Source organism: Electrona antarctica, assembly GCF_951216825.1.
Source record: "Electrona antarctica genome assembly, chromosome: 15".
NCBI lineage: Eukaryota > Metazoa > Chordata > Actinopteri > Myctophiformes > Myctophidae > Electrona > Electrona antarctica.
The window spans coordinates 14,475,422-14,491,276 of NC_136796.1; the positions used below are offsets into that span (position 1 = coordinate 14,475,422).

Here is a 15,855-nt window from a genome sequence, read left to right on the forward strand (position 1 = left end):
AAAAATGCATTTATTTAAACCACAAGCAGCACTCTATGTGGACGCATTAAGCATAATGAATGGATATCGTGTCTCTCCTGATGAGAAAAAAATGTATCTGAACGTACCCTGTGGAGCAGGTGGAACGTCAGATTGACGCAACACCGATTGTGATGCAACGCAATGCTCTTCGAGCTGGCCATGCCTGGCATATAAAGAGTACAAATCTTGGCTTCCTTACAGAGGCGTTCCATCCCACTGGTATCGCTCTGCTGCCTACCGACCAGAAGGACTAGCGCGTTGGTACCACCTGCCAAGAACCTGGCAGCTTGTTCACAAATCGTCAGCATGCCTCCCATCTTTCACCACACTGCCCACACCTACACTATACTCATACCTTCCATTAGCTGTTTGAAGATCTTGTCAGTGATTTATCCCTATCTCTATGACATGCTTAGAAATGGTGTTGGCCAAGAATCACATGGTGAATGAAATGTACAGTAGAGGGGAAAGGGGGGGGTTTAACCACGTATATACCTAGTTGACTGAGTCCCCCAGGGGGGTCTGTAATTGGCCTCCCCCTTTTAGTGCTCAACACTATCTACGGCAAAAACTGCTATTTTCACTGAATGTTCGCCCCCAGAATTGCTGCTCTATTTGCTATTTAAATGTGATCATGTTTTGGATTAATGAGGCCAAATGTTCTTTTGGAGTGGCACTAAACAAAGATCAATAAAGAAGCCTTGAACTGTGTGTGTGTGTGTGTGTGTGTGTGTGTGTCTCTCTCTCTCTCTCTCTCTCTCTCTCTCTCTCTCTCTCTCTCTCTCTCTCTCTCTCTCTCTCACACACTGTGTGTGTTGTTATTATTAAAGATGGTTATTATCGAAGCGTGGAGAATGTGAGCCTCTGTTGCCATGCCGATCTATCTTTGGTTACATGATGAGGTGCCAAGTGATGGTTGGTCAATATTTATAGAGCCATAACAGCATGCTTTGTGTGCACAGTGGTTGTCTCTGCCAGACTGTATCTTGTCTCTTCTAATGCTCATCGTTTCTCCTTTTTCTTTTCACTCCCTATTTCCCTCTGTCTCTTTTTTCCTGCCCAACTCCTCACTACTAATCCCTGTATCTCAGTCCTTCCATTTAATATTCCTTTTCTTCCTCACTTCCGGGCCTTTGCGACTGGAGTTAGCTCCCCAGTGTTTTTGTAATGGGGAATGATCAAGCCATTTCACGTCGGAGCATCTTAACTACGCTTGGCATTTTGCCCCCATCTGGACTTGTGCTGAGTAAAGTGCTTCTTTTGTTAACGGCAGGAAAATTGGTCTAACACAGTCAACTCTAGTGTACTTCTAACACTTAAGGGTACTTAGCTTTCCAAACGGCTCCCCTTTGTACTGCGCCAGCATGCGCAACGTAGAATGGGGGGGCACTGTCCTCAAAGAGCCCACAATAAATCTTCAAAACAAGTCAATAGGCATGAAATTACAATGTGTGTCATTCTGTGTTGTGCCGTTCATAAGGAGGCACATTGAATAAGAGTGAGTATACCAATTTACGGATGAAAATTGGATTCTAATCTCACGCCATTAACGGCTTCAGTGGCTTTTTTTTCCTGACAAGAAATGGAGTCACGGAATGAGCCGAGGCAACCGGAGAATGAACCCTCACTGTGAGAGACACTGTGTAGGAGAGACTCAGGAGCACGCCATAACACCAGACACAGACACCAGGGAGAGAGAGAGAGAGTGCACTGACAAATATTTCACGAAAAAGGAAGAGAGAGGCAGAGAAACATATGGGAGAGAGAGAGCGAGAGCACCAGTGGTGAAAAAAGTGCAGTTTTTTTTACTTAAGTAAAAGTATCATCAATACAGCATTGTCGAACTATTCCGTTACAAGTAAAAGTCCAGAATTCAAAATGTACTTACCGGTTAGTACCAAAAGTAGAAAGTACTCACTATGCAGAAGGTCCCATTTCAAGTTTCCAAGTGTATACAAATATTTTGAAAATAACAGATCTACTAGCTCACAATGCGTCGCAATGGGTCTCATCGCGACCCAATGTGAGCTTGTAGATCGGCTATTTTCAAACGGCCACAATGCATATAGGGCTGAAGTGGTTAATGTATGTTTTGTAATAATAAAAACTAAAAAGTAATTAGCAACAAAAGTTTTCAAATAATTGTAGTGGACTAAAAGTACAATATTTGGCACTTAACCCATTCTGGGCGGGAACCCTTTTTGGTGTTTTAAACATTGTTATAATTTAGCTATTGAAAAATAGCAGATCTACAAGCTCATAGCGCGCCACCAAGTGGCGCGCTATGAACTTGTAGGTCTGCTATTTTTTTAAAATTGTTAAAATGTGCCTGAAATCTTTCAGAAAATTGTCATGATTTAGAAAACATGTTTTTTTTTAATTTCGACGTCAGGCCTGAATGGTTTAAGTAAATGTACTTAGTTACTTTCCGCCACTGGAGAGAGAGAGAGCAAATATTTCAGGAGAATGGAAGAGAGCTAGAGGCAGAGAAACATCTGGCAGAGAGAAAGCAGGAGAGATCTACACGGTAGCATGTGGCCGTCGGACTGTGGCAGCCCCGCTGTGAGACGATAAACCACAAGAGTTTAATGGGCCCGTTAGCCTATGAGGAGTGATTGGCTGTCAGCCAATCAGAGGCTCTGCCTACTGGGGCCCTCATTAAGGGGCAAAGGAGTAAGGGGATCTGCAGGCAGGGGTCCGACCTAACGCACAGTAATTACTATGAATTATCTTCTTATCTTCTCCTCTCTATCCTACATTCTACAAAGCCACCCCGTGACAAGCATTGTTAATTAGACCCTTCTCCATTTTCCTTTTTATCAGCAGCAGAAATCCCGTTTACAGAAAACGATTGGGAGATTAAATTAGTGGATTTCAAACGAGTTGAAAATTAAGAGAGAGACACAAGAGGGTTTTTTTTTGTTTCAGGGGATATGCAAATTATTATGTTAAGATGAGAATTGTGTGCCCTGCTGGGAAGAAAAATCAGATCAGAGCAGTTCGATGTAATAGCAACAGCCAGTTTATATATAATTCAGTGCAGGACTTGACAGCATCAAGAGATTTGTACGACTGAGGGAATATTGTAGGTTTGGGCATGTAATACAAGATTTATTGGGCATTTTTTCTGTCCTTGCATCATGTGGGCGAGCGCTTGCTGCTGCTGCGTGCGTGCGTGCTAGCATGCGTACGTGCGTGCGTGCGTGCGTGCGTGCATGAGAAAGCGCCTGCGCCCACCCTTCCTCATACATTTCCTGTGGTGACATAAATTCTTTGTCTACATCTTTCTGCCCTTAAAGGACCACTTCACCACTTTTCAACCTATCTTCATATAATTGGTGCTCAGTAATGATCATGATAAAATAGCACAATTTTTTCCTATACTCAAGTCTGTCTTCACCACTGGTGGAAACAGATGCTTGCCTACCCCCTCCCTAATACTATTACCAACCAGTAGGGGTCAGCAGCGACAAGAGTCTATAGTACAAGGGGTCTATATACAAATATTAAAAAAAAAATAATAATAATATTGTGTAAATAAATAATGTAAATGTAGATATTGAATATTGTTGAGTGTTCGTTATTTACGAACGCGGGGGGCTGATTTCCCCCCGCGGAATAATAAAGGTATCTATTTATCTATCTATCTAACAATGTAACTAGTTTGGAATGTGAAGACGGAATGTTTTTGTGTGTTCATTCACAATGAATTTTGTAAGTGTTATGGCGTAAACGTCATAGTACTGTTGTTGATAATGATGATGGAAATAAACTAAATGAACAAACTCACTCGCTTCCCTCCCTCACTGTGTCCGTCTGTCCTGCAGGGCGAGCTCTGATGAGACTGACGGACAGGAAGCTGGAGAGAATGGGCATCATGCAGGAAGCCCAGAGACAGTACATCCTGCAACAGGTCCTGCAGCTCCGCGTCCGCGAGGAGGTCCGGACCCTTCAGCTCCTCACGCAAGGTACCAGAGCCGTCCTGGACGGCAAAAAAACACGGCATTAAGCAGTAGAACTCATGAAGGAGTCACGGTAGATGGTAGATGAATGAATGGGTCCACATTTGGTTTCATATTTGTACACCCACACTCAAGTTCAGTCAGACAACTCACGGAATAGATTTAACCAATATTTATTATAGAATGAGAATAATAGTGTGCATATGATATTTATCTTGGCGTTCGGCTCTGCTGCATTTACTCCCTGCTCGGCACGATTAACCATCATAAACATTAAGAGCAGGGAGATAGATATACAATGAACCCCCCATGGGGAACATAAATAGCAGAGCCCACCGGTGGTGCTGGGGTGGTGGTGGGAGCAAACATCACATAACAACCGGGAACCATAGCAGAAGGAAGGCAGGAAGAGCGTGCAGACTGGTGAGCTTAAGTAGCCCGCCCAATTGGTCAGATGACTGCCACATCAGCGAATGACGTGTGGGACTTGCACGCACTTATACACCCACATAGAAATTCAGCATGTTAACCCCTTGAGTATAGAATGCGCCTTTGAGTACAGCATGAATTCCCTCGAGTGTAACTGACTGAACTAACTCTGCAAGCTACATGTCATTTATGATGGATGGATGGATTCACACTGAGGATATTTACTGTGTATTAGGGCTGTTCGATATGGCGATAAATATTGTCTGGACGATACAATGTCTCCACGATATGGCTTTTTAGAGTTATCGTTTCCATCACGATAAATTTGCTGCATCAGATGCAGTGAATGCACATTCTATGATGTGTACTTCTGCAGTACGACGGTTTTGTTCACCAAATATAACAAATCTACAAGCTAACAACGTGCCGCTACTGCACCGCAATGCAAGGCATTGTTTGCTTCTAGATCGGTTGTGTTCTGAGCACTCCCAAAGCACCCGCCCCCTTTCTTCTGGGCAGAGAGGGAAACAGGAGCGCATTGCGCACTCATTCACATTTCACTCACTGGCACTCAGGCACTGCGCTCTGCACAGAATAATATGTAAAGAAATGGACGGCCAATTATACTCCGATGTCGAGCGAGTGGAGGTTGAGGAAGGGCTAGTTGAAGGTTCCCAAAAATAACTATGTCAGTGGTATGGAACTATTTCGGATTCTCGGTAAGGGACGAGGACCAAACGAACATTTTCAAACGGCGACTTCATGCTTGCATAAAGTGTGTGTGTGTGTGTGTGTGTGTGTGTGTGTGTGTGTGTGTGTGTGTGTGTGTGTGTGTGTGTGTGTGTGTGTGTGTGTGTGTGTGTGTGTGTGTGTGTGTGTGTGTGTGCGCTGTTCACCGTCAGTGTTCTCCTCAAGAAACTTTCATAATGACAATTTAAAGTGAATCCTACTTGATGTGACGTGCGTCCATTGATGATACTGCTTGTAAACTGAGTTTCAAAAACGCATCCAGCAAACAAACTCCTCAGCAAAATGTTATAGTATTCCATGGAAGCAGATGGGATCAACACTTGCAAGGCACATAACATTTTAAATCCCTTTTAGAGGGTAAAACCACAACATAAACCGGAGTTTCACTTCACTAAGGAATTTTTTTTTGCCTGCAGTAAATGAGTGCAGTAAATGAAAGCAGAGTGTTGTCAAAGCTTTGATTTGTTTTGCCTTGAAAATCATGAAAGGCAGACGTTTTGCATGGCTCTGCTGTGCTCACTCAAGTACCCCTAAATTAATATGTATTTGACTGCGGACCCCCATCTGAAAAATATGTGTGAGCTTGTAGATTGTCTATCAAATAGCCAATGTGTATGATTAAAGTGGTTAAATAGATATTTATGATATTCATAAATGTAGCTTGGGACCCCCTGGAACTGCTGGACCCCACTTTGAGAACCAATACCATAGAGTGTAGGACAGGTTAATCACTTTTTTAAAAGTGATTATATTATATCATATTTTGCATTTTTTCGCAACGTTAGCAAATTCCTACAATTTTGCCACATAAATTCACATAAAACTGCATATTCCATTTCCATCGTATAATCAAGGACTTTTGCCCGCGTTTTTCTGGAGGGTCTACTAAATGGTATTTATTTTAGTTTTTTGTTACGTTGTACTGTTAAAGGAGAATTCCATGCTAGAAGGCTTTCTTACCTTTATTGTCTCCACCAGGCCGAAGGCATGGGGAGAGAGTATGTTTTGCACTCCGTCCGTGTGTGTGTCCGTCCGTCCGTGTGTGTGTCCTTCCGTCCGTCTGTGTACAGCTAATCTCCGGCACCGTTAACCCGGCCGATGCCAAACTTTGCACACACACTCCCTGGATGCCAACGATGAACCTCTGCCCCACATTTTCCAGAACGGCCAGTTATAGCGCCACCATGAGGCAGCTTTTCACATTTTTGACCTACAACTGCACCGATCTGCGTGAAACGTTGCATGCACACTCCCTAGAGGCCAAGGACAAACCTTTGACCTGCATTTTCCGCATCTGCCTTTTATAGCGCCACCAGGAGGCCGACTTTTGTAAAACACATTTTTTGATATTACTCCTCCAGATTCTGTCCAAAAATCTCACAAATCGTTACACAGTATCTCTATGGTCATGTGCTCAAGTTGGATCTGTCCGATATTTCATATTCCATCCTAATTGGCTATAATTGGCTTTCACAGTTTGCAAGATTGCCCCGTTTTGAACAATAGCCTCAAATCATGAACGCAGCATGCAATTTACGTGAAATCTTTCACACTTTTTCTTACTAGGCTGAGGAATATATCCCACCCTTTTCACATTGGCCTGTTATAGCGCCACCAACAGGTTGATTTTTGCACAACACATTTTTGGAACAAAATGCCTCAAATCATCAAAAAAAAAAAAAAACATCCTCCTAAACATCCTTGCCAAACATCACACACACTCCTATCCTCCTGGTGGAGACCTGTGCCCGGAAGGGCACTTTTTCTAGTTTGTAGTTGTTACGTCCCCACCAAAGAGGTCCAGGTGTTATGTTGTGCAAAAGTGCATTATTGGCTATTTCCCCTTATAATATAAGCCCTCAATGGGGGTTGGGTTTTTGTGTGAAAATAAGTAGTAAAGTGTGCCGCTTGGGATTTGATTGATTTGATTTTTGAGCGATGGAAATAAGCGAATAGCACCCCAATGCCCCATTCAATGCAATGCAATTCCATTCAATTCATTGAGGGCTTATGTTAGGGGAAATAATGCGCTTTTGCACAAAATAACACCTGGACCTCTTTGGTGGGGACGTAACAACTACAAATAAAGGTAAGAAAGCCTTCTAGCATGGAATTCTCCTTTAAGTAACTTGAAAATAACCATAAACGTGCGAAAGATATCGTGATAATATCGTTTATCGTGATAATACTTTTGTCCATATCGCCCACCCCTACTGTGTATCATCATCTAAGCCGTGATCTTACTTATCATAATAAACAGCTTTGAGTCATCCATACATTTTATAGAACCATTTTAAGATACCGATATATTTTTTTAGGCCTTATTGATAGTATAGTCTGACAGAAAATGGAGAGAGAGATGGGGTGATGAAAGGTCGTGGGGGTCGGGACTCGAACCAGTAACACGCTGTCAGGCTGGATTACCAGCCTACAGTAGGTGCCCAGACGGCTACACCAGCTGTCCGGACAGGCCAGAACCATTTTATATGTATGATTTTGTTATTGTGGATTACACTGAGATATCGGTATGAGTTGCTAAGCAACTCCTTGTGTGTTACAGAACACAGCTCTCTGTCAATTGTATTGCTCCTTCTTGATCAGAACCCAAGGTCAAATAAAGACTATAACGTACTGTATAAGCCTACAGGCTTCACATGTCACCATAACATGATACATCTAGTATACTATATGAGCCTACAGGCGTCGCATGTCACCATATGATACATCTAGTATACTGTATGAGCCTACAGGCGTCACATGTCACCATAACATGATACATCTAGTATACTGTATGAGCCTACAGGCTTCACATGTCACCATAACATGATACATCTAGTATACTCTATGATCCTACAGGCTTCACATGTCACCATATGATACATCTAGTATACTATATGAGCCTACAGGCTTCACATGTCACCATATGATACATCTAGTATACTGTAGCCTACAGGCTTCACATGTCACCATATGATACATCTAGTATACTATATGAGCCTACAGGCTTCACATGTCACCATAACATGATACATCTAGTATACTGTATAAGCCTACAGGCTTCACATGTCACCATAACATCTAGTGAAGAACGTACTGTATGTAAGCCTACAGCGGGGTGCATGCTTTAGTTCCGACATACCATTGGTCCGAACGACAACCTACCTCAAACCCTAACCTAACCATAACCGCAAGCACGGAGCAGCGCATCCCTCACCAACCTTAATCCGGTCGTTTTAACGCATCCCTCACCAACCTTAATCCGGTCGTTTTAACGCATCCCTCACCAACCTTAATCCGGTCGTTTTAACGGATCCCTCACCAACCTTAATCCGGTCGTTTTAACGCATCCCTCACCAACCTTAATCCGGTCGTTTTAACGCATCCCTCACCAACCTTAATCCGGTCGTTTTAACGCATCCCTCACCAACCTTAATCCGGTCGTTTTAACGCATCCCTCACCAACCTTAATCCGGTCGTTTTAACGCATCCCTCACCAACCTTAATCCAGTCCGTCCAATGCTATGTCGAACCAAAGTCTGCCTCCCCCTACGTCGGTCCCCAAACTTTTTGGGCCACGCACCCCCTGTTACCTCCTGACCTTGCTGACGCACCCCAACACCCAGTTTCGTTGTATTTGGCCAAAAAAAATATATTTTTTAATATTATACAATAATCACTGCACTGAGAGACATGCAGCTGCTGTATACTCTTGCAGCTGCTCTATACATCTCCTCACAACAGTGTTTTACAGGATTTTGCCGTTTGTAATAACACCATAAAACCGCCATTAGCCTTTTCATGTGACGCACCCCCTAGAGGGCGTTCGTGCACCACAAAGGGTGCATGCACCACGGTTTGGGAACCCTTGGCCTACACTACAGGCTTCACATGTCACCATAACATCTAGTATAACGTACTCACTGTGTAAGCCTACAGGCTTCACATGTCAGTGTCACCATAACATCTAGTATAACGTACTCACTGTGTAAGCCTACAGGCTTCACATGTCACCACAACATCTAGTGGAGAACTAATACTCCTTAAAGCTGCAATCAGGGTACGTATTTGAATGAATAAAACGTTGTTTTATTTTTAACCCATCTATGTGGTAGTGTAACTAACACATGTGCAAGTGTAACTAACACATGTGCAGTGGTAGCAGGTGGTGGCTCTCCCTACACGACTTGGTGTCGGGTAGGACACTTACAGTACTGATTGACAATGACACGAAATCAGTGGTGTAAAGTAACATGTACTCAATTACTGTACTTAAGTAAACATTTCAGGTATTTTTTACTTTACTGTGGTATTTACAAATGTCTGTACTTTTACTTTTACTTCTACTCCACTACATCTCAGAGGCAAATATTGTACTTTTACTCCACTACATTTATTTGAAAACTTTAGTTATATACTTTGTAGATTTGGATTATTGTACGTTTCAGGCATTTGAAAATAGCCGATCTACAAGCATAATGAGCATATTTACTTTTGGTACTCAAATTTTTACCTGTAACAGAGTATTTCTGCATTGCAGTATTTGTGGTTTTACCCAAGTAAAACATTTGAGTACTTTCTTTCCACCACTGCACGTAATACTGCCTGAAGCCCATGCACAATATCTCCCCTGAGCAAGCAGGGATGCCTTCTTGTCAGTAGTGGTAGACATTAAGGTCTCCCACACGGGAGATCTGGGATTCAATCCTGTGTAGGACATGACACTTACGTATTGCATTTTTAAAACATGGATGAGGTCTGCATGGAACTCATCTGGTTCTCCTCTCCCTGACAGCGGTTTCACCCCAGGGTATTGCCAGCTTACATTACAATACTTTGAATTCACATGCCAGCTGTTGGCCTAGAAATAATTGCTTTGTTTTTGCATGCATCCCTTTTGGAACATTTGGTCTTTACTCATCATCGTATAGTAGCTGTTGTGTATACCTTGATTTTATTTAAGAAAAATAAATTAAAACATTTGCAAAACATCACAACGGTATGACAACTTGAGTGACACAATGATTGTGTCATGGTGTTCCATAGCTGCTGCTTTTTATACTGCTGTGGCATCTCATGCACAATACATCACTACGCACTAATATCCTCAGTGTTCATTTATCTGTTTGTACAAATGCCTTACGGGTCCATTTGGTCCCAATGCACCTGACGAGATACATCACACGTAATACATTATTACCACTATTTAATACCACAGCTCACATTATTAATATCACATCTCTGCATAACACCAGTGCAACCGCAGTCATCGAATCCCCTCAGTAACATCCACTTCACAATAACGGATAACATTTCCCCATGAGAATCAGACCTCCTCCATTCTGTGACAATTTCACCCAAAAGCATCAATAATTTTGTGAGAGCTGAAAATGTTCCAAAATGTATCCATAATGTGTCTCTCTCTGCACTCGCCAGCATCCTGCCACTTACCACCATAACACCTCATTTTCTGTGGTTGCCAGAATTCATTGGGCAATAACATCCACTGCACATCTCAGAATAACAGCCAATCAGCAACACTCTCCCTCTCTCACGTCCAGCCTTTTCCACTTCTTCCATCTCAGGCAGTCATTCTCGGCAACGCATCCCATTTTCGTTAGCATCTCTCAAATTGCTACCTCCGCCCCCACTGCCACCACCAACTCACAAAATACCACATTACCATCACTACTATTAACAAAAGATCATGTCCACAGAGAGACAACACTACTATTACCAATATTAACCCTGAGCGGCAAGGACAGAGTTCTCCGTTCAATCAATTAGTAACGCCCAGCGCTCAGGACAGAGATTGATAAAAAGGACGGAGATTATTGATATAAAAACCGATCGCATTGCTCCACAGGCTGGGAGCGTCTGTTGTGCAACATTCAATGTTATTTTCCGTTGGGACGTCATCGAAAATGTTCCCCCCCATTTTAGCCGACGAGACTGAAAATCTTAAAACGTGAATAACTCTTGATCTACCGGTAAATCATTCCGTCCAATTGTAAGCAAAGATTATGTGTTAGACGGCCCATCATGGTCCCGTCGCTAGTCGCGTTAGAATGAATCATACCTCCCGTTGTTGTTGTTCGCCTCGGGAGTGTTTTGGCTACATCAAGCTACTTCAGCTACATCCGGGATAGCACCTGGTCCGTCTCTAAATGTGCTCCACTGCTATAAATCGATGGGCGCTCTGATTTAATGGATTAAATAACCCTGGGCGTTCGGGGTGTTAGCGCTTGTCCACAGACACACACAACAGACATTACCATCACTACCACTAACAATATTAACAAGCGCTTGTCCACAGACACACAACAGACAACATTACCATCACTACAATTATAAAGAGCCTGTCCACAGACGCACACAACAGACCACGTTACCATCATTATCACTAACAAGAGCCTGTCCACAGCAGCACTACAGAGACTACATCATCATCATTAGCATTAACAAGAGCTTGTCCACAAGTCCTCAGTTTCAACAGGCTTCACCGGAACACTCCCAAGACAGTAAATAGCAATCATTTGGCATTCAGTTGTAGAACACGATGTTGACATAACGTATTGTCACTCGCCATGGTTTGGCTCCCGTGTCGCATGCACACTGCAAAATCCAGAATGCCAATTTAACTCTGAGAAAAACATAACCGCGGTTAGATGAACACGAGTACATTTGGAGAGAGGAGTTAGTTAGCTGTCTTTCCAGCATCCCATCTCCCTCCTCTTCTGTTCTCTCCTGTCCTGTCCTGTCCTAATCGGAGGTGACGTTATGGGAGGTGACAGGCCACCAGGCCCGGCAGACACAGGGCTCCAGCCTCAGTAAGAAGCTCTGTTAGTGGAGTCGGCCTGGGCCTCGGGGAGAGTGGGACCGAGGGACAGTGGGGATGCAAAGGGCAATGATAGATGGTGGGGGGGAGGGGGGGGGGGGGGTAGGAGGAGAGGGGGGTGGAGAGAGAGAGTATATATGAAGAGAGACGGAGCAAGAACGTAGTGTGTGTAATCGAATGTGAGGGACCAGGATGCATTTGGCGGCTATTAACGTGTCTGCACACTGCTGCGTTTTTCCGCAGTTTTACCGAAAAACGCGTTCAGTCTGCAAGGACCTTAATAACTCCCGTTTTGTGGTAAAATAAACACCACCACCAAAAAGAAAAGAAGAAATGTTGAGAATTATAAGGGACAGAGGAAGAGGACCAACAAACATGGGGGATTCTTAAGCTGTCGCTTGTGGAAATGCTGGTGGGTGAATGAGGAATAAAAGGGGAAGGAGGAGAGACAGAATCGTTTCCAGGCCCAGGGCCCGCACTTCCTGTTGCTGTTGCTATGGGGAAATTCTCCCGTAACAAGTCGGAAACTGAGAAAGAAAGAGAGAGGGAGGGAGGGAGAAAGATAGAGGATGAGAGAGGGGGGGGGGGGGGGTATAGGTGGTGTAGTGATGGGAGGAGAGATGGAAAGAGAGAAGATGGAGCTATAGTACTGTAGTTGGGAAGTTGTGCCTGGCTGTGTGCGTTCGTGCGTGCGTGCGTGCGTGCGTGCGTGCGTGCGTGCGTGCGTGCGTGCGTGCGTGCGTGCGTGCAAGCGGTGGGGGTGAGAAAAGTAGTAGGTGAGAAAAGGAGGTCCTCGTTCCTCCTAAATGCTGGAGGATTGAAATGAAGACTGATACAGGAATGACAGAGAGACTGGTCCACTGGGGGGGTGCTCTATATGCACACGTGTATATGTATATAGAGCGAGGGGGGGAGGGGAGAAAGAGAGATGGATAAATGATGGGGAAAGAGAGTGACAAGAAGGTGCAGACATGGACCGAGAAGCAAGAGGGAAAGATAGACAGACAGTGCTACACTAATAGAGCAGTGATTTTCAAACGTTTTAATTCCAATGAACCTCAGTTTGATATGCATTAGGCCACAGTCCCCCAATGAACCTCAGTTTGATATGCATTAGGCCACAGTCAGTCCCCCAATGAACCTCAGTTTGATATGCATTAGGCCACAGTCCCCCAATGAACCTCAGTTTGATATGCATTAGGCCACAGTCCCCCAATGAACCTCAGTTTGATATGCATTAGGCCACAGTCCCCCAATGAACCTCAGTTTGATATGCATTAGGCCACAGTCCCCCAATGAACCTCAGTTTGATATGCATTAGGCCACAGTCCCCCAATGAACCTCAGTTTGATATGCATTAGGCCACAGTCAATGAACCTCAGTTTGATATGCATTAGGCCACAGTCCCCCAATGAACCTCAGTTTGATATGCATTAGGCCACAGTCCCCCAATGAACCTCAGTTTGATATGCATTAGGCCACAGTCCCCCAATGAACCTCAGTTTGATATGCATTAGGCCACAGTCCCCCAATGAACCTCAGTTTGATATGCATTAGGCCACAGTCCCCCAATGAACCTCAGTTTGATATGCATTAGGCCACAGTCCCCCAATGAACCTCAGTTTGATATGCATTAGGCCACAGTCCCCCAATGAACCTCAGTTTGATATGCATTAGGCCACAGTCCCCCAATGAACCTCAGTTTGATATGCATTAGGCCACAGTCCCCCAATGAACCTCAGTTTGATATGCATTAGGCCACAGTCCCCCAATGAACCTCAGTTTGATATGCATTAGGCCACAGTCCCCCAATGAACCTCAGTTTGATATGCATTAGGCCACAGTCAATGAACCTCAGTTTGATATGCATTAGGCCACAGTCAGTCCCCCAATTTATACCACTTTGTATCTCTGGGACCCCAATGAACACTGTACAAATCGTCTGTGTTCATTTAACTCTAAACGTGTACAAATGGAACCAATGGTTCCATTGCCCTGTATAGACTGTGACAATTATGGACGCCATCTGTAATAAATTGGGACAATCTTTTCATTTTGCTTTCATCATTTGGTTTCACCCTGGAACACCCTCAGGGACCCTTGGGGGTCCCCAGACCCCACATTGAGAGAGAGAGAGAGAGAGAGAGAGAGAGAGAGAGAGAGAGAGAATCATGGCAGAAGAGCGGGGAGAGAGAGGTAGATTATAGACAGAGCGAGACAGCAAAAACCGAGGGAGCAGCTAGGGAGCGATGTGTCGTAATTACTCCAGTGTAACCAGACAGAATTAGCCAGACGGACAGAGATTAACCTTTAAGGGTTGCTGGTCCACAGGAGGAAAATAATTAGATTTCCCCTGTCTCCCCCTGCATGCCAGCGGCTGACGGCTGGGAGCGGAGTAGAGGCTCATCCTTTATCACTTACAGTCAACAGAGACAGGGAGTTACAGGCACTCCAAATGGAGAGCGATAGCCCGGACGATGTCTGAGTGACGAGGACATCTGGCTCAAGTCGAGCAGATTCGCTGACACTTGCAAGCACACTCTGGACATGACGAGTGGCACGGTGCCAAGATATGGTGGAATGGCCAACGCGTGCATGCTGCCTCTGAAATGGCACACTAGTATATTGTGTCATACACAGATTTGTATTATTATAATTGATTCCCCTTTATTGCCTGTTAAATCTCATAGGAGCATCCTGCTGTACAGTATCTAGGGTATGTATGGTTGGTTCCACGCGTTGCATCGCAGCAACGCGTTGGGTGCTTGTAGATCGTCTGTTTTCTAAAATGGTGCTTATGGTGTAGTCACGTAAAAAAGTACATGTCTCTACTTGTTAGCTAAATGTAAATGTGATGAATCTGGTCCTCTGTGGTGCTTCCTCTTGAAACCTCCCTTGACACCCTACCCTCTGTCTCTCTCTCTCTCTCTCTCTCTCTCTCTCTCTCTCTCTGTGACAAGTTCCCACCACATTCTCAGCGATCTAGAATGACTAATCGTTTCCTTGCTCGCTCTTTAAAAAACCTCTCTGGTTTATTTACTCCTCCCTTTATTGACCCCTCTGTTTGTTTAAACATGGTGTGTACTACTGTCTACAGGCCTATTTATGTCAGTTATTGTCTGCATACCAGACAATAACGGGGTTGACCAGGACACTACCAGCACAAATCTCTCCATCCCATGCCTTAAGTTATCCATAGAAGATTGCGGGTGCAGTCCTCTATGAAATGCACACCCACCACTGTCCCACGAGCCTCCAGGATATGCACACAGTGGTGGAAAGTAATTAAGTACTACATTTAATCAAGTACTGTACTTTAAGTACAATTTTTAGGTATTTGTACTTTACTTGAGTATTTCTAATTTCTAATACTTTTACTTCTACTCCATTACATCTCAGAGGCAAATATTGTATTTTACTCCACTACATTTATTTGAAAACTTTATTTTCTAGTTCATTTATTATTACAAAATTTGACATTGTGAGCTTGTAGATCTGCTATTTTCAAAGGATTTTTATACATTTTGAAAACTTGAAATGGGACATTCTGCATAAAGAGTACTTTCTACTTTTGTTACTACATTTTGACGCCAGTACGTTACAATACTTTTACTCAAGTAAATTTGGAATTTTAAACTTTTTGCAATACTAATGCAGTATTTATACTTTTACTTAAGTAAAACATTTGAGTACTTTTTCCACCACTGCATATAGTCTGATCCATCACAGACACTGGCCTTCGCGTTCATGGTCATCTCCTCCTGACCACCCCTCGCCTCGCATTGACTGTTGAGCTTCACTGAACCGTATGATTGACCAAATGGATAAATGGATAAATTATCTGACTTGTCTATTGTT

At 43.7% G+C, this 15,855-nt stretch overlaps 1 protein-coding gene across 4 annotated transcripts in view; it reads left to right on the forward strand.

Moving 5' to 3' along the window:
- The window catches only part of samd12 (sterile alpha motif domain containing 12), a 151,429-nt gene that overhangs the window by 63,353 nt on the left and 72,221 nt on the right, over positions 1-15,855 (forward strand). For 3 of the 4 annotated variants that reach the window (XM_079522599.1, XM_079522598.1, XM_079522600.1), the window contains exon 4: positions 3,849-3,989. In XM_079522599.1, the coding sequence (XP_079378725.1) occupies positions 3,849-3,989 (141 nt within the window). Of the gene's footprint in view, positions 1-222; positions 405-3,848; positions 3,990-15,855 lie in introns of those variants that run through there. The other variant, XM_079522601.1, reaches the window with a different exon arrangement.